At 44.0% G+C, this 25,641-nt stretch overlaps 2 protein-coding genes across 4 annotated transcripts in view; one reads left to right on the plus strand and one right to left on the minus strand.

Annotated features, from left to right (window-relative positions):
- The window catches only part of GNAO1 (G protein subunit alpha o1), a 143,384-nt gene extending 130,902 nt beyond the window's left edge, over positions 1 to 12,482 (minus strand). For both annotated transcript variants that reach the window (XM_074314863.1, XM_074314864.1), the window contains exons 1-2: positions 12,351 to 12,482; positions 12,088 to 12,130 (exon numbers count right to left, since the gene is read on the minus strand). In XM_074314863.1, the coding sequence (XP_074170964.1) occupies positions 12,088 to 12,130; positions 12,351 to 12,468 (161 nt within the window). In that variant the 5' untranslated portion in view covers positions 12,469 to 12,482. The remainder of the gene's footprint in view (positions 1 to 12,087; positions 12,131 to 12,350) is intronic.
- CES5A (carboxylesterase 5A) overlaps positions 11,919 to 25,641 on the plus strand; it is a 213,111-nt gene continuing 199,388 nt past the window's right edge. Inside the window, exon 1 of one of the 2 annotated variants that reach the window (XM_074314847.1) lies at positions 11,919 to 12,160. The gene's annotated coding sequence lies outside the window, so the exon portion shown is untranslated. Of the gene's footprint in view, positions 12,161 to 14,297; positions 15,162 to 25,641 lie in introns of those variants that run through there. The other variant, XM_074314848.1, reaches the window with a different exon arrangement.

The raw sequence follows: 25,641 nt of genomic DNA on the forward strand, positions 1-25,641 counted from the left end.
AAGGAGGGACCGAGCTGGGGGAGAACTCCCGTTTCTCTACTCCCGGTGCAGACTTACCTCCACCCTCAAATCTTCTCGAGTTTGGCTTCTACCCCTTTCCCTCTACTGAAACTGCTCTTTCAAAGGCCAGCAGCAGCTTCAATCACCAAAAACAATGGCCTTTTCTCAGTCCTTATCTAACTTGGCAACACGGGAAGAGAACCCTGCTGCCACACAGAACTTCCTGAAGCACGTGTCATCCCTGGGTTCCCCATGTGACGGGGTTCTCCTGCTCATCTGGCCTCAGTCCCTTTCCCCAGTTGGAGCTACTTATGAGTCTACCAAAGGCAGGTTCCCCTGCTCACCTCCTGGGGGAGGGAGGGCTCCTTCCCTGGGCCCCCGTCTCGCCATCTGCATACTCACCCCAGGGGCCCTGCACCCACTGTCATGGCCCCACTCTCCTTCCAGCCCCGACCTCTCTGCTAAACACCAGAATGACTTCCTGCGAGAACCGCTGAACACAGCCGTTATCCTGCAAGGACCTGCACTCGTGCCTGTGGTCTGACTTGCCATCTTCCTTCTGTTACCTCTCTCCTTGGTCCTATGCTTCCTAACTTGATGACATAACTAAACTGCATCACCCAGGTTTAAAACTGGGAGGACTCCTCTGATCTACTCTCTTCTCCCCACGTTCAACTGGACATCAGGCCTCACCTCTTCTGCCTCCACAATCTCTCCTTGTTGACTTTCTTTCTAATTTCCCTAGTTTAGACAAAAAAAACAAAAACAAAAACCAGACAAAATTCTCTCTATTCCTAAGCCTCTTCTCTGGTCTCCCTTCTCCAAGTTCTCCTCACTTGGCACCCCGTTGCCCTGCCATGGGTAGGATGTATTGAAAGTCTACGCCCCTTAGCAAACTGACAGGGAAGCTGACAGCCTAGCTCCCCTGTCCGCTTCCTATCACTGCTTCTCACGTTCCCACAAAGCCCCCTGACCCCAGTCACAGAAGACTGCCCACTACTCCCTGATGGTGCCCTGCATGTCTGCGTCCCGCTCTTGTGCTTTAGCTCATCCTGTTTCTCCTTCCCGAAAGGCAGAAGAAACCCTTTTCATCAGGATGATTCTGGTTGTAAAGGAGAGAATTCCAGCTCACATCAGTTTGTGTAAAAGAAGAGATTTGTTGGTTCCCTAACTGTCTGGTCTACACAGCCAGCTTCAGAGATGACAATAATAACATCAAATGTCCTTCTGGCTTCCTCTCTCTCTTCCTCTCTCTGCCCCATTCCCTCCCCCATCTCCCAATCTCTCAAAGCCTCAGTCTCTCCGTGGTAAGCAAGCTTCCTCCTTACAGAGAGCAACGGTGACGTGGAGATAAGGCTGTAGACAGCTCCAGGCTGTCATCATTCCAATCCAGGGAGCCTCTTGCTGGGATCTCAGATGAAGATCCCAGCATAGTCACTACAAAATTCCAGAGAAGGACACTGGCCTGGCTTGAGTCGCATCCCATCCCCGGGCCAATCACCGTGGCCGGGAGAATGGGATACTGTGAATGGCAAGGCCTGAGTCACGCCCACGTCTATCTACTCTGACGAGCAGTCCCACCAAAATAGCCTGGAATGAGTGAAGCTGGGCAGAGTGAAACTACAGGTGTCCACCGAACTCTCATTTCTCCACCTACTTGCTTGGAGGCCTAATCGTGAGCCTTTGTGCAAATTAAATTCCATCCTTGCCTCTTCTGTGCCCGCTGGCACTCATTTGTCTCCTCCAACTGATTCAACTGAGGGCAAAAACTGGAGCCCCTGGTGATCAGCATAAGGCCTCACCCAAAGTTGTGACTCCGGGAATTTTCCACAATCTGCATTTATTATGTCCGATTATTTGTTAACAAAGTTATTGCCTGATTCCCCTGGGCCTTGACTTGCTCACCACTGAATCTCTAAGCACCTAGAACAGCGCCTAACACTGTTTATCCAGGTGCTAGATAAACACTGGGTAAGTGAATAAGTAGTTTGACTAGAATAAAGATTACCCATCTTTGGTGTGCTGGTAAATAAGCACGGCTGCTTTCTAATTTTTCCCACTTCACAGAGAAAAATAAATGGTAAGGCAGGAACTCCTTTAACTTCTTGTCTCCACCATCCCACCCCCAAATTTCTCTTCTCACGCCCCACCCTTACTGTCCTCCTGGCAGGCCCAGGGAAGAAGATGCACATTTAGGTCCAGATCAAGCTGCCATCCACATCTGCCCCCGCTCTCTGCCCATCTTCGTGGAGCCCTGCCCCTTCTCCCACTTCCTCTTTCCCAGACCTGCAATGTCTCCCTCCACATGGGCTCTTTCTTTACAGCTTCTCCGTGGAGAAGTCCCTCCATGGCAGCCAAATGAACAATCAAAATAAAACCCTCCCTGAACCCCATACCCTCCGTCTCTCACTCTGTCCCTCCCCTGCTCCCCATCCTTCTACAGCCCAGGTTTCTTTTCCAGGAGTCTCCATTTATGGCCTCCATTTCCTCAGCCCCCCTCACTGCTTCCCTCCTACAGCGGTTTGGCTTTTCTCCTGCCACTCCACTGAAACTGCTCTTGCCAAGGTCACAGCTTTCCAGACCCAGTGGCCACCTGCCAATCTTCATCAGTTTTGACGACTGCAGTATCTGACTCAACTAACCATTTCCTGGCCTTCTGGAAATTCTTTCCTTGCTTGGCTTTCTTGATGCTGCTCTACCTTGGGTTTTCTTTCCATCTCTCAGCCGCTCCCTCTCAGGTTCCCTCAGGCTTTTCTTCCTAAAAGCTTCTCCTTTCCTGGAGCGGGGTGCTGTGCATGTGGTGGGCGAGGCATCCTCTGCCTTATGGCCCCTTTCATGCAGCCTGGTGAGGTTACCAACTCCCATGGCTCTCACTGCCCACTAGCACCACAGAATCCCACTGACCCTTCTCCCCGAGGGGGTCCTCTCTCCTAGTCCCCACGAGTCTGTGCAACTGCCTGCCAGCAATCTCCACTTGGATGAGCCACAAGCATCATCAACATGACCAAACTAAGTCACTGTTTCTCTCCCCAAGTCTTCACTCTTCCTCCTTCATTTTTTTCTACCTCCAGGAATGGCACCCCTGCAAACCCCCCCACCCCACACACAAGTGGACTCATTCTTGGCTATATCCTTGACAAGTCAGTTCCTCCTTAATGTCCCTCACCCCAAGTTATCATCAAACAAGTTCAATGATTCCACCGCCCAACTCTCTCTTAAACCGTCTCCTTTTTCTTCTCCTACTACCACTGCTTTAATTTAGTTCTTAATCTTTCCCCACCTGGATCACAGGGAGAACTTTCCACCTGGCCTCCTCATCTCCAGATTTGACTCGCCAGTCCAGTCTGCACAGGTGCTCTTTCTGACATGCAAACTGGTCCTCACACCCATTTCCTTAAACCCCTCCAGTGGCATCTCATTATATTCAGCATAAAATCCAAAGTCCTGAGCACAACAGTGAAGGTCCTTCATGACCTGATCTCTGTCTCGTCTTTCACCCTTCATCTCCTGAGATGCCTTTTACATATTGTGCTGTAATCAAACCAAATTATTTTATATTCCTGACATGTTCAACGTGGTGACATATCTTAGTGCCTTTCCACGTCTGCTCGGCAGTCCTGTTTTCTACCTGGCTAACTAGGTCTCCACGCACATGTCATTTTCTCTCGGCCAACCTCCCCGAACTTCCTGCCTAGAGAGGGTGCCCTTTGGTCTCCCATAGTTTTGTGGCGCTTCCTGCCCTGAAGAGTAAGTGTCTTTTACATACGACTTCCTTTAGGCTGAGTTCCTCCAGGACAGGGACTGAGGCCTTCCCCTCTACCTCCATGACACCATGTATATGCCTAGCACACAGTAGGTACTCAGTAAACACTGACGGATGGACAGATGGATTGATGGATCAACAGATGGATGAATGGTTGAATGGATGGATATCTTACTGTCCTCTCTCTTCCAAGTCTTCTCCAAGCCATCTGCTGCCACCCAAGCCAGAGCCTTCTGTGGCAGTTTCTCTGTTGCCACCTGCCAATGACCCACATCTCTGAGGCAGGAGTGGAAAATGGAGCTGCCCAGATGGTGGCAGGGAACCCTCAGGTGTCAGAACCAATGTGCTACATGATGACCACCACTGCCTTCCCTTCCAGGGGGAATCCAACACCAGACAGACACTTGCTATTCTCAGCGGCTGAGCTCAGCCACGGCTAGTGCCAGCCCATGTGCTGATGGTACTGGGTCCCTGCCTGCCAGCTCTCCATTGCCCACTCTGGTGCTGGTGTAGTAAGGACTGTGTGTGCTTAGAATGGGAAGGACATAGGTTTTGGAATCAGACAAATCACGGTCTCAATGCATGGCTATCACTTCCTAAGCTGTGTGGCCTCGAGCAAGCCACCTTACTTCTCTGAGTCTCAGTTCCTCATCCGGTGTGAAAAAACAAATGGGGATAATGGACTGGACTGAGAATGATGACCACAGCCAACGCTCAGCAAAGGCTTTCAGTTGATTATTCCTTTGGCTTGTACAGAAATAAGCCTGTATTCTTCGGGTGCAATTCTTTTTCTCTTTTCTTCAACTAACATTTATTAAGTACCGCCTTTGTGCCAGATATTGGGCTCAGTGCTGCATTACGAGCAAGAATAAGTTATCATCCCTGCTTTAGAGAACCCTGGTAGGGAGGGGGCACCCAGACTAGCAAGGGACACATAAACAGCCAATTGATTTACAGCGTGTAACAAACATTAGTGCTTTGAGATCCTGGAGGCAGGTGACCCAGGGTTGATTTTACTGCATGGGGAAGCCATCCCCATAGGTAAAAATTTCCCACAGAAGACAGGCAGAGAATCCAGGGTAAATCCTTGACCATGGAGCACTCTCCTTATACTTGTATATTATTATTCCCTTTTCTCTTTTCTCCATTCTTGGTTGAGAAATCAAGTGAGTAGGGGGACAAACTCAAGGTGTTCACTATTAGCTTTGCAGTATTTTACTTTAATTTTTTGGTGCTATGAAAAGCACAATGTTTTTCCTCTTCTCTGTAAAGAAAATTAGAACTAAAGATGGCTCAGCAGATAAAAGCTGTGGGCAGTAAATACTCCCACAATCCCTCCCTGCATTTCAGGCTTCTAGGTTTCTCTTTGCATTTACTGTGTCTTACAGCTGAAAGAGGCCTGAGACATTCTATGGTGAAAGCCCATATCCTGATTAAGAGATGAATTGGGGTCTAAATGACCTGCCCAACATCAAATTAGAGAATGAATCAAACTTAAAACAAAGTCCTCTGACCCTCCCTTTACTAGTCTGCAGCCTCCCAAGTTCAGGATCTCAGGCACGTGAACCCGGGCAAGACCCTTCACGTGCAGCCATCCCTGGTGGAAGCCGGGGCTGTCTCCATTTCTAAATGTTCTGGAAGCCACAGACAAACCACTTCTCCTTCTAACATGTCACTGTGTCTCTCCACCCGGAAACATTCTATTTCTACTAACAGGACACTTTCAGATCCTCCTCTTTGGTTTGAGAACCACGTCTGCATGACAAGTTTGGTTAGAAGTGGTTTTCTCAACATGCCTCTCAGGACTATGACTTTCCTAGCTGACAAAGCTTTGGGTTGAGGCTGCTATTCTGCAATTATCTTGGCCTAAAAAGAGTTTACATGGGTACCCCCTACCCCTGTAGGATGGAACCATAACTGATGCTTTTACATTTAGAAATTCACATAAGAGAACTCAAGACCCTGGAAATGAAGATTATTCCCAATTTCATCGACCATTTAGCATAAGAAAGGAGCTTGGGGTAGCCCTGGTCCAACTTTTTAGGAAACGGAGCCCCAGAGAGGTAGGGGCAGCGCCACTTGTCTTGACTCTAGGTCCAGTGCTCTTTCCCAGTCTTTGTAGTATCACTCCAGCCTCTTGGGTTGAAGCAGCTGCGCCATCAAAAATGTCACATCAGTTATGACAACACAGTTTGTTATATAACTGGTGCTGCAGAGCAGGCAAGGGGAAGAAGCCACGAGCGTGAAGCACAGCACCCCACTTCTGGCTCTCAGGGCAGCTAAGTCTCACGTACTTGAGAAGAAAACTCCATATGGGAAGGGAACACCCACTAATCAATCAAGTAAAAACTACGGCTGACATTTGTGTAATGATTTCTAGAAAACTAGTATAAGGGCATTTCATATATTACATCATTTAATGCTCACAACAACCTTACTAGGTAGTTATTTTTATCATCAGCCCCATTTTACAGGCAAAGAAGCCAAGGCACAAAAAGTTAAGTAACATGTTTAAGGTTACACATCTAGTTAGTGGTAGAGCCAAGATTTGAAGCCAGGCAGCCTGGTTACAGAGTCCATGCTTTTTATTACCTCTCAATTTCAGAGAAATGTGCTAAACAACTTCTCTAAATAAGAAACTACCTATTTCTTTGAACTGGTAACAGGCCACTATTCTTTCCTCTCCTTCCCCTCTATGCTGATGACTGATTTGTTGGATGGTTTCTTTTCTAACCACTATTGTGCATGAATGAGAGCACAGAATAAAATAAGAATGTGATACAAACTCGAACAAACTCTTAGACTGGAGTTCATCTGAACACCTTCAAGCTTTTTATGAGGAGGCAATCAATAAGGAAGTGAGGTGAAAGTGCCCTTCTCATAGCCCCTGTTATTTTAAAATCCATTTAGTAGGTGTGTACACACTCCTACATGGACACACATTTCTTTTTCTATTTTCAAAATTGAAAGTTATTTGCTAGTGTCAAACGTGGGGCTAATTCTTTCCAAAATTTTTTTCCCTTCAGTTTGCAATCATCCCCTCACCAGCTTGCCTATTGTCTTTCAGCTCAAGATGTGCTCTTTTGATAATGGTCTGTCTAGCTTCATAAGAAATGAGAGAATGAAAACACCCTGGGAGACAGGGAGCCAAGTCCCTGCATCCAAATGGACTGAGTACATGTCAGAAAAATAGTATCTTATTCTATTCACATTAAGTCTGCAGAGTTAACAGCACTAGGGTACTGGGAGCAGATCCTGTCCTCTCTTCAGTACGTAGATGCGGCATGCTAAGAGGCACAAGCTAACCGGGGGAGTTCCAAGTGCTAAGGAAACATGGCAGCACTCTGATTCTGGGCACTGTACATCGAATCTATCCCCACACAGACAGAACAGAAATTCTGGATTCCTTTTGAGTCGTGTCAATCCCCCATGAAGCCTCATCTATTTAATCTAATCAGCAACAACGCTCTTCAACGAGCAGACAGGTTCTATTTCAGAATCTAACAGGTAACAGAGGCTCAAGAATTCCGTAGCTCATTCCTGAGGAGATCAGGTGGATTGTTTTGCTCCTCTTCTGGCAGGAAGGTCTGCTGGTATTTACAGCTCAGTGAACAGTAAGGAGGGAGCGAGCACCATCCATCAGCAAAGGAGAACTCATCTGTTACTTGATCTGACATTCTGTTCACGCTTACGCTGTCTCCAGAGAGCAAGGTGCATCCATTTGAATAAACATGGAGACAGGAGGAAGGGAGGTGAGCAAAGCAGCCAAGGGGATGATCACAGAAATAACAAGTCCACAGATCTAGAAGAGCAGCTCTCAGCGGAGCACTGCCTCAACGTGGGACCCTTTGGGGATGTGCAGGAACTGCCCTGTCAGACTTGCCCTTCACCTCCGCTCATGCCTACCACTCTGTAGGTGCTGAGCAGCGGTGTGCTGAATGAACACAGGCTTGCCCTGAACCCCAGCCAAACTGTAGACACCCTAATTGCAACACCAGGGTAAGCTGGTAGGAGGAAACCACCAGCTTCTGGCAGCAGGTGACGTCTTAAGACTTCCTTCCCTGATAGGGTGGCGTCTGTCCTTGGAATCATATCCCACCGGCAGGCCTGACATATTTGTATGAGCATCATGTCTTCGTCAGGCAAATCCTTCAATCTGCTTTACAATGGCACTGAGCAGGCACCTTGGGCACGAACACACATCCAAAGTGCTCCATTTTACTGTGTCCATTTTACTGTAAAGCACACAGACTAGCAGGCCAGGCCTCACTGCCACCTTCGAACTCTCCATCTTCCTCAAAATCCACTTCATGCTCCAGAGACAGAGAGCTCGGACTCGACATCACACAAAACTCAACACTTCAAATGAGGGCAAACTGTAGTGGTCATGGCAACTCCACAGTTCATTTTGCAGTTTCATCAGGTAGCTAGCTGGCCACCCAGTTGTTACTATTTGTTCAGAACAGGAAGTCATTTAAAGTGCTATTCTGTTGATTCCATACTTCACAAAATATAATTCCTTAAGAAATTTCTTTGTAAAGGTTTTTGGTAATTAAATAAAATTAACTTTTCCTTTTAAAATATTGATTAGTCTGAATAAAAGAATCCCACTGATTGCAAAATGGTCAAGTTGTATCACAGGTAATGCCACAACCTCTTAACACAAAATTATTTAAAACGCCACACATTAAAAAAGGACACTGAGTATTCATGGTATGTGTGAAATTATATTGTGCTGTCTCAAATATCAAATATCATTGTTTATTTCTCAGTACTAACATGTTTTGGATTGTCTGACACAGAGCTCCCAAACGCTAGTTCTAGTTCACAATCACACATACAAAAAAAAAAAAAAAAAAAAAAAAAAAAATCCCAGAAAGCTATGTTCAAATGAAATTTTTAATAAAGTGTTAAGAATCAGTCTTTTAAAATGACAGTCTAATCAATGACACCTCCTAAGTGGATGCAAGTTTCTCATTACAACATGTATCAAGCAAAAGAATTTTGTTCTAAGCAGCATCTGCCAGCCAGTCCTTTATCATATTATTTCAATTACTACAGACATATGTGTATATGGAAGCCTATTCCTTCTCTAATCAGCATGATACAACATGGATGGCAATATGGGCTGAATGGAATAGCTCTTTGCTCTTTTGGAAAAGCTGATTTTAAAAGGTCTGTAGATGTCTGAATATCAATATTCTTCCTGTCAGTCCAATAGGTCGAGCTATTAAACTCCAGACCCCATTAGGAAATCAAGTTCTCACAGGGCATTATCCATGGTAAACTCCCTAATTTCATCTGCTCAGGTGAAATAAAATAGCAGCCCAATTAACTCACACGCACGGTCTGATAGGTTGGTTGGTCACCAATCGTATTGCACAGGCAAGTCCAAAATTGCTTTCTGTAAATGCCACCTAGATTTACAGGCCTGGCCCCACCTACAGTACAGTTCTCCTGACTCAAGTGCCTCTCAGCCAAACGGCAATCAGGAAAATCATTTCTGCAAGGGGAGACTCAAAAGAATTTGTCACTAGGATACAGTGACACCAATCCCACATTTTGTGGTTAATAAAACAAGTCCTGCATCCAGCTTGGCACAAGGCCCTGATCTGATTTATTTCAAGCCAAGTTGGAGGACTTACAGCAAAAGCTGCCATTCATGAATGCTCCGGAAGGTAGGACACCAGGGTCCCTTGTAGCAAAATTTACATGAGCCAGAAATCTCTTAGACCTTTTGAGCAAACCTAGCCTATCTAAAGAGAGTTGGTGTATTTTTAAAAATATTAATAGTTTTACCTACAAAAATCTCAGTTTTGCCTGACATTTTTTTCTAAAAAGGTGTCCTGTGGGAGTGAGAAAAGAGGGGGAGTGCAGGGAAAAGAAAAAAATGCTCAAATATCTGATTTAACTACCTCAAACATCACAAGCTTGGTTTTTTGCCCCCTTAGTGTAACCGAGTATGAGACACATGAGACTGTCTTGGGAAAGTCTACATTTAAGTCTACATACAACCTTCATTTAAGATTTCCTGCCTCAGTACATAATTAGGAATTTTCATTCTAAAATGGCACACCTATCTCCTCAGCTCTTTGAAAAAAAAAGGCGGACTCAGTATATATTTTTAAACATCTTATTAAACCAACCTAATTCATGAGGCATGTTCAAGAAAAGCAGGTAAGGAGTTGATTTGGTGGATGCAAAGTTAATTTGCAGTCTCTAGCATACCTCCCTTTCCTTCTTCCCCATCCCTGTGAGTTGCCGAATGCCTTCGGCCCCCTCCGAAGCACTCGGCTCTCTCTGCCGGAGCCCCGACTCGGCTCCGAACACTGCCGACTCCCTCCGAGCTCCCCGGCCAGCCCGCGCCGAGCCTTGCCGAGCGCCGCCGAGCTGAGCCCCATCGACTTTTCTGGCCTCGGCTGGGCGCTGTCCACCACTCGCAACGCCTGAAACCTCACCCAGCTCTGGTGGCTGGGGCTTCTACCGGGCTCTGAGCCCGCCACTGCAGATTACAGACTCCTGAAATTCTAAAACGTCTCCTTTAGGGGAGAAAGGGATGGCTCTGCTTGCATTTACCGACCTGCAAAGGCTCCAGGCAGATGCAACATGCACCTTGTTGCAAAGAGCAATTCCCCAGGCCCCGCCTCCCCATCCATCTGGGTTGCACAAGCTCCAGAAAAGCCCCAGGCCAAATTACCCGTGGCTCAGAGGGGTGCGGCAAGCCGAGGGGGCCTCTTCAAAGAAAGCCCCAGGGAGCTCTCGGACAAAAATAAGACCATGTCAAGCAAACGGGGGAAATTGTCTCCAAGTCGCTACTCCCAACCATCATGGCGCCGCCTAGAACCCGCTTGTCATGCCTGTTACACATACAAGATTTTTTTCCATCTTGGTTCTAAAACCGCAAGCATGCTCCGTCTCCCACCCACCCCTCCACGAAAGGGGTTTTTATTTTCCACTGTTTTCCTACGGGATGCAATTACTTCGGCTATTTTGTCAAGTTGAAAAATAATCATTTTTGTTTACTGCACAGCAACCCCTAATTAGGAACTGTGTGTGCACGAAGGTGTCACAGCAAAGCGACGTGGAATACTCCCTAAACGGTCTTAACGAACTTCTCCGTCCTGAACTGACAGGTCAATGAAAGCAGCAGGGCCAGGAGGCCCAGAGAGCGTGCACCCTTTTCCCACAGGCCAACCCCTCCCCAAACAAGCTGTCTGTGGGCTCACCAGGAACTGCCCAGTGGATGGGGCAAGAAGCGAGTTTAAGAGTGGGAAGGAGGGGCGAGGTTTCTTACTGAGAAAGTGTGGAAGGGAAGGAATATCCCATTTTGTTTTAATTTTCAACCATCACTCAAATCCACCCCCAGTTAATTAGGAGGGGAAACTGATATCTAAGGAAGAAGGGGGCGGCAGCAAGTAGGGCCTGAAATCCGCATTGTGGGTAGATTACATGGAACATGGCCTATGCAGAATGTAAATAAATACATTGATAAAGGCCATAAAGTGAATGAAAACTGCCAGTGTCAGGAGAGCAAACGCTGGCAGAGTGGGGGGGGAAGGGGGGGGCAGCAAGGGACAGGCATTCAGCCGCACAGCCAAAATCCCCCTTCCACCTCTGCCTTGGATACAGCTGTGCCAGTTACATCCACTTGGAAACCCACCCCCTCCCCTACCACATGCCCCTTCCCCTAACCCTCATCCTCTGTTTTGAGGGGTGGGGGGCAGAAACCACAATCTCCGATTCAGCACCAAATCTATGAACAGCAGACACTTGATCCTCCAACCCAGCAATCTAGGGCTGGGTCCCCTCCATGTTTTAGCCAAGTTCAAAATCACTGCCCCATGAGAAGAGTAAGGGAAATGGGATTATGAATGTAGAGTGCGGGGGGTGGGGGTGGGGGTGGGGGTGGGGGGGGTGGAGGGAGCAGGGGTGAGAGACAGAATGAAACAGAGACACAGACAAAAATGGAGCCAGCGATACACAAAACACCCCACAAGTAAGAGTAATGATCATCATCTTGCCAATAGTGTGATGTTCTGATCAATATGGCGGATACTGTCATTCATACAACTACAGACGCTCCCTACCCCTCCTCCCTCAAAGACACCCACCCTGCGAGGTGGGGTGTAGGACCCAGAACCAACGTAGGGTGTGGGGGAGGGGAGTCAAATCCAGGTGTAGGTGTGTGTGTGTGTGTGTGTGTGTGTGTGTGGACACGAATTAAAACCCCGGCCTGGAGAGCAATGTGGAGTGAGCAAGGTAATACAAATGATAAAAAATTATTCTTCATAAAAGTACAAATCCCAATGCCACAGGGGACTTACTTCATCTGCTTCACAATGGTGCTTTTTCCTGATTCTCCAGCCCCTGTTGGGACAGACAGGTGGGGATAAACTGGTGAGTGTCAGTTTAGGGGAACGGGGGAGGGTTGGGGGGTAAGGCATGCGAGGGGGTGGGCGATCCGGGGTACATGGTGGTGCCAACTCGGGAAGCAGGTCTCCCAGGGCGCGAGTGGGGTGGGGGAGCTGGCGGAGGGGGGTGCGGAGTGGCCGGGGTCGGGGGATGGGGGTGGCAGCCCGGTCCTTACCCAGCAGGAGTAATTTCACGTCTTTGGCGGCGCTGATGCCATCCTCTTTGAGGTTTTTCTCAATCGCCTTGCTCCGCTCGAGGGCGGCTCTCTCCTCTGCGCTCAGAGTACATCCCATGGTGGCCCCTTCCCTGCCACAGCCCGCACGACTAGGCTGGCACGGCTCCCCGGCTCGGCGCGCCCCCCACCCCCCCAGAGAGCAGAGCCTGGGCTCAAAGGGGGAAAAAAATCACGATATCCTCCCCTTGGCTGAAAACAAAAATGTCGGGAAACCAGAACCCCAGAAAAAGACAGCCGCTAACAAGATTCTAGCAGCGGAGACTCGCGGAAGCTGGCGGGGTTCTGGGGGTGTCCAGGCGAGGGTGGCCGGGGCTGGGGCTCCGAAGCCGAGGCAGGAGGCGCCCGCGGTCCGAGGAGGCGCGGGCTGCAGGCACTGAGGCTTGTGCACGACCCAAAATAAAATAATAGTTGAGGCAGGAGCCGCACGGGAGCCGGCGGAGGGTGGGGTGGGGGGCAGGGTGGCTCCTTCTGCCGTTGCTGCCGGAGGAGGAGGAGGAGGCGGCGGCGCGGGGTGTGGAGGGAGTGAGTTAGGGGGTGCTGCTAGTGCATGTGCATCGCCGGTCTTCAGCCGTCGGTGCGTCCGTGGCGCCTTCACCGACCCCCGCGCACTGGGCAGGGCTGGGCAGGGGGCCGGCCCGGGGGGCAGGTCTCTAGCGGGAGGCGGTGTCGCTGTCTCCCAGGGATCGCATCGCTCGGGGGAGCCTACGGCAGAGAGGGAGAGCGCCAGGGAGCCGCGGGCAGTCGGGAGCTCGAGGGGGAGAGAGAGGCAGCGAGAGAGAGAGGCTGGGAGGGAGGAAAGAAAAAAATGAAGGGAGGGCGAGCGAGCGCGCGCGCCACAGCCCGGGCGGGGGAGGGGGCGAGCGCAGCGCGCGAGTGCGCCAGCGGCTCTGCGCACCCCGCACCGCCGGCCGCCCGCTGACGTCAGCAGGGCCGCGCGCCGGGCCCCCGGGACCGGGAGGGGCGGGAGCGGGGGAGGCGCGCGCGCGCCGGGACTAGCGTCAGCTGGCGGCGACGCGCGCGCGGTGCAGTTTCCCCTCCCCCAGTGGCCCCCCCACAAGCCCCCGGCTGCCCGGGATGGGCGCGTGCGGGGCCTGGTGAGGGCGGGGCCTAGGGCCGGGCGCGCGCCGGGGCCCCTCCCCTCCCAGCCCCGTCCCGGTGCGCCAGCTGCGCCGGCCTCCTTGTCAATGGGGACGCAGGGCCCAGCCGCCCGCGCGGCCGTCAGGTGTGCTCCTCGGCTCGCGTCCCGTGCTGCCTGCCTCGCTCCTTCGGCTTCTTCTCCATCTTGGCTCCAGCGGTTCGCATTCTTGGTTGCTTTCCTGCTGCTGGGGCCGTAGCAGCTGAGGGCGAGTGACCTCAGCCAACGCGAGGAGACGGTGGTTCTGAGGAAACCTGAGTTCCCGATCATTCGCCCCTGAAGCGTGGGGGCAGATTCGGCTTTTTCGCTTCCTGCGTCCCACACACATTTATTGAGCACCTAGTATGGCTATGAGGAGAGAGGAACACAACAGGATAAGACAAAGTCTGGGGCTGTTATCTAGGCGCCTCTGCATCCCGTTGCCAGCGCGCTCCCCACTCCAAGGTTCCCAGCTGTAGGTGTCAGCGCAGGAGACAGTCCCCACCCTGGGAAGCTTTCGGAGGGGAGGGCCAGGTTTTCCTGCGAGTGAGCTTCTAGCAAATGCTCACTCCGACACAGAATTGCAGCGCTTTTGCTCATTTTGGATGCTTTAGCTTGGTTGTGGTCTTTGCACTGAATTCTTCTGTCCTGCCCATTTCCCAAACACAAATTCATAAAATGGATTTTGAATAGATTTTCTTCCTTTCCTCGTCTTGTAAAACATCTTTCCCCGTGGTTTCTTTTTTTTTTTTTTTTTTTTTTGGTTCAAGTAAAGACGGCGAGTCAGTTGCTCAGCTTTCTGAGGAGACTCATACACATTTGCCAAACATCGGGCATGTTCTGGGTGGTCTCTGAGATTTTGAAGAAACTAGTCCTCATTGCACAAAAAGGTTTTACAATCAGTTCCACCAGACAGCCCCAGGGGCCCTCCCAGAGAAAAGGGCCAATAGGAAAGGTTGCTTGGGGACAGGAGAGGCAAGCGGCCAGTGCAAAACGTTTTTTTTTTCCTAACAGTTGGGCATTTCTGTGACTCTGAAAGCAAACTTGTTTGTTTCATTTCAACATTAGAAAAAAAACACCCCGGTTTTGGAAATGTTACCCAGCATAAAAATACATTTGCAATGGGGAAAAAAAGGCAGTTCAGGCCCACCCAGAAGAAAACATTCCCTTCCACCCCGAATTTCTTAATTTGTTATTTCCCACTATGGGTTTACCTCATTCCACAAATATGTCAAAAGTGGTATGTAATGTAATTTGAATATTTAAATTTGAACCACATTTTACATATTCTAGGAAACTGGCAAAGGACTCTTATAAAGAACTGCTTTATAAAGTAAATAACTTCTTCCCTGTCACCCCCTCTCCCCCTCCACACACACCTGTATTCCAGTCACCTTTTGTGTGTGTGTTGAGGGGAGCTTAGGGGATAAATCTGGTTTGCTTAAAATCAGGGTATCACTAAAAATCAGCCTTCCAGATACAAAACAGAGCTGAAGTACCCAACATTTTGTAGAATTAGTGATTTCTTGTAAGTTTGCTAGGATGATTATGCAGTTCTATCAGATACGGGGAAAAAATTCGGCAACCTCATCGAGACTCTGCTATCCCTGCCAGATTGCGTCTGAAAGACTAAAGAGGTAAGAATATAATGACTTCTTTGCAGATGGTGAGTTATGTTTTACATTTTAATGCTTTCATATCAAGTAATTTTTAATTTAAGATCTGAGGCTCTTGGGGGATTGTGGCTTGTATAGTTGAATCAAACTATCCTTGATTTTAGGTATATTTATTCCTTCTTGATATTGTAGTATGGTGGAGGCAAAAACCTGTGTTTTGCGTTTTTCTTTATTCACTCAGTACTTATTCAGCACCTACCTACCATGTACGGGGTAATGTCCTATGCAACATGGGTGTAGTTTTTCAGGTTTGTCTACCCTGCTTTCTTTTTCTGGGTCACTTTGCATCTTTATAGCTCAGTTTCATAAAAGACTAGTAATCCGCTTCATCTGTATAATGGTTTACAGCTTACAGAGCACTTTTATAAAAATGATCTCATGTGATCCTCTCACATAAACCTCAGTTAGGCACTGTGATGTGGGGAGCATCAAACCTGAGTAGAAAGAGCCTGGACCATGAATCCAAATTGACCTGCATACCCATTTTACAGCTGAAAAAACTGAGCCTCTGAGGGATTGAATAACTTATTCAAGGTCACACAGTCATTCAGTAATAAGCCAGGGCTCCTTTGACTATTTGAGAAATCATATGTTATATAAGTATATAAATATATAAATAAAAACATGTTATATAAATATATATATAGCATGCTTCCTAGATTCACAGAAAGCTCACAACTATAGAACCCGATTGATTGTATTTTGTCCCCCCAAAGGAAGTGAGGATGAGAACATTCCAGTACTCTGTGAGTTATTAGTAATTAGAAAACACGATATTTGTCCACAATTAATTCCTGTGGGAATGGGGAAATTACAGTCCTAACATCAGCAATGATCAAATCCACTTGGTTTTATTTTATATGATCTTCAGAATTGTATTTCTCTGATTATTCCTGTTGGCCAGAGAATAATGGTCATTTAACCCACCCTCAGTCAACTGTCCCCCTTGCCACACACACACTATTCGAAATATTTTTAATTTTAAAAGTAGGTAATTAGAATGCTTTATATGCTCTCTAAAAGGAACAAAAGTAACCTTCATTAAGTTGCTTTTTGATTACGTATGGCTTCTAATTCAGGAGACAGTCATAAAAGCAAGGTCCCTCAGCTCTGACTTACAGATTGTGGGCTGTGATTAGATGAACTGAATTTCTCTATTTGTTGCCATTTGTTATTGCTTTAATTAAATATGCATGTATTGACAATCTACTGTGTTTAATATATTGATTTAGACTAAAAGGGAGGTTTAGAGATGAGCTTAGATTCTTGAAATCCCTAGAATGTTTTCTCAAAACCATTCACATCAGAATCAGCTGGGTGCTTGTTAAAAATTCAGTTACCCTTCTACCAAATTAGACTCTCCTGCAATCTGTATTGGTAGCCACTCCCCAGGTGATTTTTCTGTACACAAAGTGCTAGGGCTTATACAGAATCTGTATGTACCAATTCCACTAGGAGCTTACTTTTCTTAAAAGTCCAAATATCTCCCATGTTTCTGAATTCAACTTTTCTTTATGTTCACTAGTTTTTTGTATTTCTGTCAAAGGAAATTATGAAAATTACTATTCCTTATGAACACTACTGTCATGGGAAGAAAATAGGCTACAATGTGTGGTTCATGAGCCAAATGAAACCAAACTAAATGTCAAGTGAATTAGGCATTTTAGGGCGAATGGTAGATTACTAGAGATTTTAGGTTTTCTGCACTAAAGGTTTCTAATTATAAAATTAACAGCTCACAAGCTAACTTAGTGGTCAATATAATTTAGAAGAATGTCTGGGTAAGATTAAGAGATGACTTAGTGTTTTCTGAAAATTATCCGGCATTAATGAGGGAAGATGCTGATCAAGTATGTTTATGTCCCTAGAAGACAGATCCCCTATTTAGCAAATATTTAGCACTTCTCTGACTGATATTGTTTTGTGTATATCTCTCAGACCTACTGAAGCAGTGGTTCTCAAATGGTATTGTACATAAGAATTACCTGGGATGCTTTTAAAAATGCAGATTCCTGGGTCCCATGCCTAGAATTTCCAAATCATTATTAAAATGTTCATTATTAAAATCAGACCTCCCTTCCGTGAAACCGATGCCTTCTGAGAAACACATCACTGGACTGGAAACTCCTTTGAGGTAAAGGAATTGTCTTATCACTTTGTATTTATCCCAAAAGCTCAAGCATGACCCACTGTCTTCAGATCATCAGTTTTAATACTTGTTAATTAAATTCACTTCTTTATAGGCAAAGGCTAAATCAGATCATATATCAAAGTTCTTTCCAGATCTGAGACGTTTTGATTTCTCTAATAGAAATTTTGTGACTTGATGATTCTAGAACATTTTTAAGATGGGGTGAGTTCAAAAAGGTAATGGCTTGTTTTCAAGTAAGGTTCTGAAAAATGAAACAGTACTGATTTTAAACAAACAAATGGGAGATGTATTGGCATTTAGCAGTGTGTGAGAAAAGTGTATGCCAAATGTTTTTGAATTTTCCATCAAACAATTCTTTGCTAAATTTTGCATCTCATTTGTTATTTTGTAGAGTTCATGAAAAAAATTAGGTTCTTTATTTATAATTGTTAGGAATAAAAGATGCGATGGGAAGAAAGAAGTGTTTTGTGTATTTTTAAATGAAGGGACTTGAATGAAGGAGCGGATTAAGGCTTGAAGCTAATTGAATTGAGCTCTTAAGTTATTGAAATCCATTATGTGGTCACTGTTCAGAACATTATTTGTTGTACTTTGATGGTTCAAGAACTCCAAAGAGGGTGTGCTTCATGATTTTTCTCAATTTAGGATGGCAAGAGAATTCCATAAGGATACATTTGGATTGAATTGTACGGACAGCTGGAGGGGGTAGGACTAGTGTTTTCACATTGGTAAGATTGACCAAGAGCTAAAATTGAAGTTGGAAGCTTGGTTTAATAAGAAACTATCACCTAACAGCCGTCATCCCTCATGTAATTTTTCATTAGAAACCAATATTCTTATTTGTTATAATGGGAATAATAGTACTTTTCAACCTACCTGTACTGGAGTAGACAGATAAGATTAGCAGGTATATGTTTGTAAAGTATTTAATACTTATTAAGTCCTCCAGAAGACAGGAGATTTCTTGACTCAAAGGTTTCTTGCATTATTTATCGTATTTTTTTTTAAATCTCCATAGCGCCTTTCACACATGCAGCTCAAACACGTTTTAGATATTATCTTATTAGTCTTCTGAAAGCTTCAAGGTCCAAAGTTTTATTATTGCATTGCTCTTTCAAGATAGAAATTGTTTTTGTTTATTCTTGTCAGTTGTATCTGTGAAAGCAAAAAGTAGATGAATTTTGTCTGAACCCAGTTAAAACCAGTTTGAATTGGCAGTAACAAATGTGACTGGTGGGAGGGTAAGGCTATCAATTAATTCAAACTTATTAGAAGAAGATTGGAGGTATTAGGCCCGACTAGACTGTTATAATTTTGTGACTGCGTCCTCTAAAATACATGTGGTTTGGGGTGTTCCCAAAGTTTGCCAAGTACCAACAACGTGATGTCCCATTGAGGTAACATGGTTCTTCAGTTGAGCTGACATTTGAGCGTCTTATCTATTCCCCGAAGACCCGCAAAACCCTGACCTCCGTGGCAGAGAAAAACATTTTTATGAAATTCTTATGTGTGTGATGGAGCACATCTATAAAATCGAAGAAGGGCAATTCAGAAAGAGATGCGTTTTCAACCAGACACCTATCCCAAAGGACTTTTAGCTAGAATCAATTCAGAGTTTGAAGTAGAAAAAGAGCTGAACTGATTTTCTTCTTGAGCTATCTGTCCCTGCGGTCTGCTGGGCCACTGTAGCCTTTGGAGGGGACTGAGAGAAGAGGAAAACAAAATGGAGGAGAGAGGGATTTCAACTAGTTACATTGAGTACAAATTAAAAACAGCACTGTTCCTAATGACCAAAGAGATGATATATACAGATATCAGTAAAAGCACTGAATGTAATGCTGAACAATGACTGAAATTAATGAGGTAGATGCTCCAAGACAATCTTTTTTTTTTTTTTAAAGATTTTTTTATTGGGGAAGGGGAACAGGACTTTATTGGGGCACAGTGTGTACTTCCAGGACTTTTTTTTTTTCCCAAGTCAAGTTTTTGTCCTTTCAATCTTAGTTGTGGAGGGTGCCATTCAGCTTCAAGTTGTTGTCCTTTCAGTCTTAGTTGTGGAGGGCGCAGCTCAGCTCCAGGTCCAGTTGCTGTTGCTAGTTGCAGGGGGCACAGCCCACCATCCCTTGTGGGAGTCGAACCGGCAACCTTGTGGTTCAGAGGACGCTCTCCAACCAACTGAGCCACCCGGGAGCTCAGCGGCAGCTCAACTCAAGGTGCCGTGTTCAATTTTAGTTGCAGGGGGCGCTGCCCACCATCCCTTGTGGGACTCGAGGAATTGAACTGGCAACCTTGTGGTTGAGAGCCCACTGGCCCATGTGGGAATCGAACTGGCAGCCTTCGGAGTTAGGAGCATGGAGCTCTAACAGCCTGAGCGACTGGGCTGGTCCCCCCAAGGCAATCTTTAAAAAAAGTCAATGGTGGGATCCTGGATTGAGAGGTGGGGTGAATGGGGCAGGGAAAGAAAAAGGGTAGATTTTGGGGTTTGTCAATTTGATCATCCTTTTTTTGATTCCACAACCTCTGTTTCTGTTCTAGGAAAGAAGTGACAGCAGTCATTCTTTCCTTCTTCTCTTTTGTCTCCTCCATCTCTGCTCCACGTCTATATTTAGCTTTATCACCCCATAAACATTTCTCAGCAAAAAACAAACAAAACAAAACAAAAAAAAAACACCACAAAACCCATTGTGTTAAGAATATTTCCCCTATCATTGCATTTATTTATTTAATACATATTTATTGTGTATTTACTGTGTTTCAGACTCTGTGTTAGGTGCTGGAAATACACTGTTGAATATGACACATACTGTCCTCTGCCAACATGGTGCATATAGTCTTTGATCTTTGAATTATAGCCATCTTTAATAATTGTTTGATTTGATTCTTTTAATAGCCCTTTGAAATAACCAAGGTTTCTATTTACATTTCATGCATAATGAAGTTAAGCTTAGAGAAGTACAAGTGATTTACCCAAGGTAACATAGCTGATATATTGTATAATCAGGATGGTCATCTTAATTTTCTGAGTTCCAAGACAGTGGCCTTTCTGCCACATCATGCTATTTCCCTAAGATCCAAGGTTCAAAGAGCGTATATCTAAGTTGCTCTTTTAAATATTTTTATACTTATAGTATTCATATTTTAGTTAGCTTTTACTTTACTCAATAATCCTTTCCCCCTTTGTCAGATATGATTGATTATTATAAATGAAATTTATCCAAGCAATTTGTGATCCTATTATATTCATTCCAATAAATTATTTCTAGCTGTTAATATAGAATAGATATCTTTGTAGTGCATAATTATCAGAATACTCTCCATGTTTTGCAACACCCCCTCCCTCATAAAGATAACCAGAAATTGGGAGTAGGTGATATGCAACTATTAAAAGAAGATAGCGGAAAGCTTCAGTCCCAATAGAGTTGGACAAATAATAAATGAAAGTAATTTTTAAAACTAAAGGGGAGTAACATCAAAAAAGGCAGCAAAGTGAAAAGAACGCTATACTGGGACTCAAGAGACAGAATTACTAGTCTTGGTTTAGCCAACTTTGGGAAATTCAATTCTCCTCCTAGGCCTCAATTTCCTCAATCAAGGAATGGAATTTTAGATATCTTTTCTATTCTACACCCATAATTCCACATCTGAGTTGAGTGGACCGAGAACCTGGAGATTGACATTGGGGAGACGATAGAAGGCAGAGCTATAGGCCCCTCTGCAGGGCAAAGTGAGAAAAGATTACAAATCCGGTCAGGCCTTGAATCTGTGTGCATCTCTTCCAGTGTTGAAATGGTTCCCTTTGTTTTTTCTTTACCTTTTTTTAATTACATTTATTGGGGATGACAATGATTAGTACAGTTACGTAGGTTTCAAGCGTACAACTCTATAATATATCATCTATATATCACAATGTGTTCTCTTTTCTTTTTTCCTCCCTTCAAATCAAAAATGAATCTTTCATACTTCTTATGGCATTTGCTTTAGAAATATGACACCTTTGTAAACAAAACAATCCAATATTATGAAAGGACTGTAGCTTGACTTTGATTTTTCAACTTAGAAGTGACACCACTTCTAAATATACTGGAATTTTTAAAAAAGCCCATCGTGAATGGTTTTCTCCAGATTGCCTTGTATTCCTTTCAGCACAGCAGGCAGATAATAGTTCATAATCACCACCCAATGGATTCTGAGAGCACAGTATTTCTTCGCAGGTGAGTAGGATGAGTGAGGAACATCCCAGGGTGCTGGGGAAGGATCGCCAAGAGAGTTACGTAGATCCAGGAGTGAGACAGTCAGTGTAAGGAATAAAAAGGGCACATGAGCTTGACAAGGAGATTGCCTTCTCCCAACAGCCTCCACTAGGTCTCTTCAGTCCTGTTCTTCGGGCATTGCCTCTAACAGTTCTCCCAGGTCTTCACTTACTTCCCAAACCCCTAACGTGTATCTTGGTTAGTGATTACCAGTTGCTCCCTGCCTATTTGCTGAAAGGATTTCCTCAAGTTAATGGAGGAATTCAGTAAATGCTTCTGGAACCTTAGAGCTAACAGTCGCTAAGCATGAAAGAACCAAGGATTTGCAGGTTTATCCCATAGATAAAAATTAAAGTTTTTCTTTCACTACAAGAGTAACCTATTGTAAAGAAAAGTAGAATTAAATAGAGAATACCTGGGTTCTCTGCCATAGATTAACTAGGCTGTGGCATTCAAAATTTCTTGGTGGTGAAGACAACTTGCTGTTGGCTGCAGAATCCAGTTACCTCCTGCTTTCCTTAGGGAGCTATTCTTTTTAGGAACCAGCTTCTTTTACAGCCAGCTGCCATCACTATAACTACTGAGAGAAAACACTGTCAACCCCATGACAACTTTCTGAGGCTATATTTGAAGCGGAATTCAGGTAGGAGATGGGAAGTTGGGTCAGACAGGTTCTTTCCAGTCCTTTCAGCGGGAGCACTTAGCTTCCTGGGGGCAGACTAACCATTGTGACAGGTCTTAGACTGATCCAGGTCATGAACAAGAAAATTGTCACAGCCTCTGGATGTGCTACTTGGTGGCTAAGCATCAAATCAGTTTCTGTGCTTGTCCTTGTTGGAGCGAACTTTGGCCCCAGGGAGTAGGCTGTTACCTTGGTCCTGGTGGCTGGTTCCAGTCATAGGAGTGCAGAGATTTTTTTGAATTAACGTTTTGGAATTCTCTGGATAGATACCCCATAGTGGAATTGTTGGGTCACAAGGTAGTTTCATTTTCAATTTTTTTGTGATACCTCCATACTGATTTCCATAGTGGCCGCACCAATCTGCAATCCCACCAGCAGTGCATGAAAGATCCCTTTTCTCCACATCCTCACCAGCACTTGTTGTTTGTTGATTTACTGATGATATGATAGCCATTCTGACCGGAGTTAGGGGGTATCCCACTGTCGTTTTTAATTTGCATTTCTCTAACGATTAGTGAAGCTGAGCATTTTTTCATATGTCTGTTTGCCATGTGTATGTCCTCTTTAGAAAAATGTCTCTTCATGTCCTCTGCCCATTTTTAAAATTTTTTTTTTTTGGTGTTGAGTTGAATGAGTTTTTTTAAATAAAAATTTTGGATATTAACCCCTTATCAGATGTATCATTGACAAATATCTTCTCCCATTCAGTAGGATGCCTTTTTGTCTGTTGATGGTTTCATTTGCTGTGCAAAAACTTTTTGGTTTGATGTAATCCCGTATGTTTATTTTTTTCTCTTACTTCCCTTGCCCAAAGGGATATATCAGTAAAAATGTTACTAAGGGTAATGTCTACAAATTTTCTTCCTATATTTTCTTCTAGGAGTTTTATGGTTTCAGATCTTACATTGAAGTCTTTAATCGATTTTGAATTTATTCTTGTATATAGTATAAGGAGGTGGTCCAGCTTCATTTTTTTGCATGTGTCTGTCTAGATTTCCCAGCACCATTTATTGAATAGACTGTTTACCCCAATGTGAATTCTTGCTTCCTAAAAAATATTTTGAGCTGAATGAAAATGAAAACATACCAAAACTTGCGTGATGCTACTAAGGCAGTACTTAGAAAGAAATTTACGACACTAAATACCTAAATGAGTCAAGAGGAAAGGTTTCAAATCAGTAAGCTAACCTTTCACGTAAGAAACTAGAAGGGTAAATTAAACCCAAAGTGTGTAGAAGAAAGGACACAGTAAAGATCAGAACAAAAATAAATGAAATATAGAGCAGAAAAAGAGAAAACTAAATGAAACCAAAAGCTAGTTCTTCGAGAAGATCAATAAAATTGATAAACTAGCCAGACTGACAAGTTAAAAAAAAGATATAGGGCACAAATTACTAATATCAAGAATGAGAGAAGTGACATTACTACAGATGATGCAGATATTAATAAAGATACTGAGGGAACATTATGAACAACTTAGATGCCAATAAATTCAACAACTTTGATGAAATAGACAAATTCATTTTGAAAGACACAAACTACCAAAGCTTATTCAAGAAGAAATAGATATCCATAACAACCCTCTAGCTGTTAAAGATATTGCATTTGTAGTTTTCCCATGAAGAAAATGGCAGACTCAAATGGCTTCACTTGGGAATTCTACTGAGCTTTTAAGGAAGAAAAAAGAAATATCAATTCTAACAAACTCTTCCAGAAAATTGAAGAGAAAGGAATACTTCCCAACTCATTCTATGAGGACAGCATTACCCTGATACCATAACCCATGACATTACAATAAAAGAAAATTACAGACCAATATTCCTCATGAACATAGATGCAATCATTCTAGAAAAAGGAACTCATAATCTTTACTAAAAGCAAAAACCTAACGCTAATGCCTCTCTTAATTCAGTTGAGGTTTTTGGTAGGAAGCCACATGCATTTATATTTCTAAAAACATATGCTATAGATACACATTTTGGTATCTGGTGTTCTTACTAAGAAACTAATTCCATGCGAGGAAGCACTAGAACATAAAAAAAAGCCACAAACAGAAATGGCTTTGCCACTTCCACCCCTTCCCCTGGGAACTTTGTAGCTGCCTTCACTACGTAGGAGGCTGGCCACCTCTGCTGATAGATCATTTATTTGACAGTCTGGCTAGGATTTAACTTTACAGTGAGCTCATTCTTTGTTTCCTTTGGCAATCACTTTTACATTGAAAAACATCAGTGATTACCACATGTAGTTCTAGGATTTTTAAATTCCTTCTATGACTTATTCTAGGATATTTTAAATGTATGATATTTAGATAATATTTCACCCACATTTGTCTCGTTTCTCCTGAACTTTGTCAAGGTTTGCAGTAATGAAGGTTAAAATAAACTGTATATTTTAAAAGTTGACTTATTTTTATATTTTGTTGAGGGCCTAATATACTGAAGAAACTTTTTCAATGCTTCGTATTTGTTAAATGTATTTTTCATGATAATCTTAATAGATGAAAATCTTTCCTCATAAAATTATGAACCAAATATGTTTTATTTATATATTGTCTTACTAGAAATATTTTGGTTGACTTTTGATTTTATGCCAGTCTATCTATCATAAATCTTCAATGAATTGGGTTAATTAAAGGGTATATACAGTATTATTCTTGGTCCACAGAGGGACAACCGGTTTTATTTTGTTAGTTTCAATTTTCATTTTTGTTTTAGCTCTTCTCCCTGACCATATAATGTGCTTTTTAAAAAGTAAAGATTCTAGCAACATTAATAGGTTCTTGCTGATGCTGTTGTTTTATTATTATCACTACTTTTAATTTTGAAACTCATAAAGTTTACAGTAAATTAACTCAATAGTGTACTGGCTTATGAAAAATACATTGAAATTTATTGTAAATACAGCATAACTATAAATACTAACACTATTGGTGTATAATCATTTAGATAAAATTATGTCATGATAAAACTATGTGTCATTTAAGAATGAAACAAAAAGCTGTTTGGTGAGACAATGATAATTTTATTGTGGTAATTCAGTACACCTTGATTGTGCATGGAGATGATAAACGAATTAAGGATATTTGTCTAATTGAAGGCAGTGCTACCTTGACTTAATGGATCTCCAAAGGTTATATTCAAATAGTTGTCCTTTATTTGTAGGTTGATAAAATAATTAAGTTAACAAGTGTGACCTTAAAATTGTTTTAGCGAACCACTACTGTGACAACAAAAATAATCATCGTGTTAACAAACAACAATACAATGATCACTACTACTAGTGCCATCATTTGTTGACCACTTGCTTTGAGCCGTTCGCTGGCTTGGTCAGGCAAAATACGTTTTTTATTTCATT

Source organism: Rhinolophus sinicus, linkage group LG11 (genome assembly GCF_036562045.2).
Source record: "Rhinolophus sinicus isolate RSC01 linkage group LG11, ASM3656204v1, whole genome shotgun sequence".
NCBI lineage: Eukaryota > Metazoa > Chordata > Mammalia > Chiroptera > Rhinolophidae > Rhinolophus > Rhinolophus sinicus.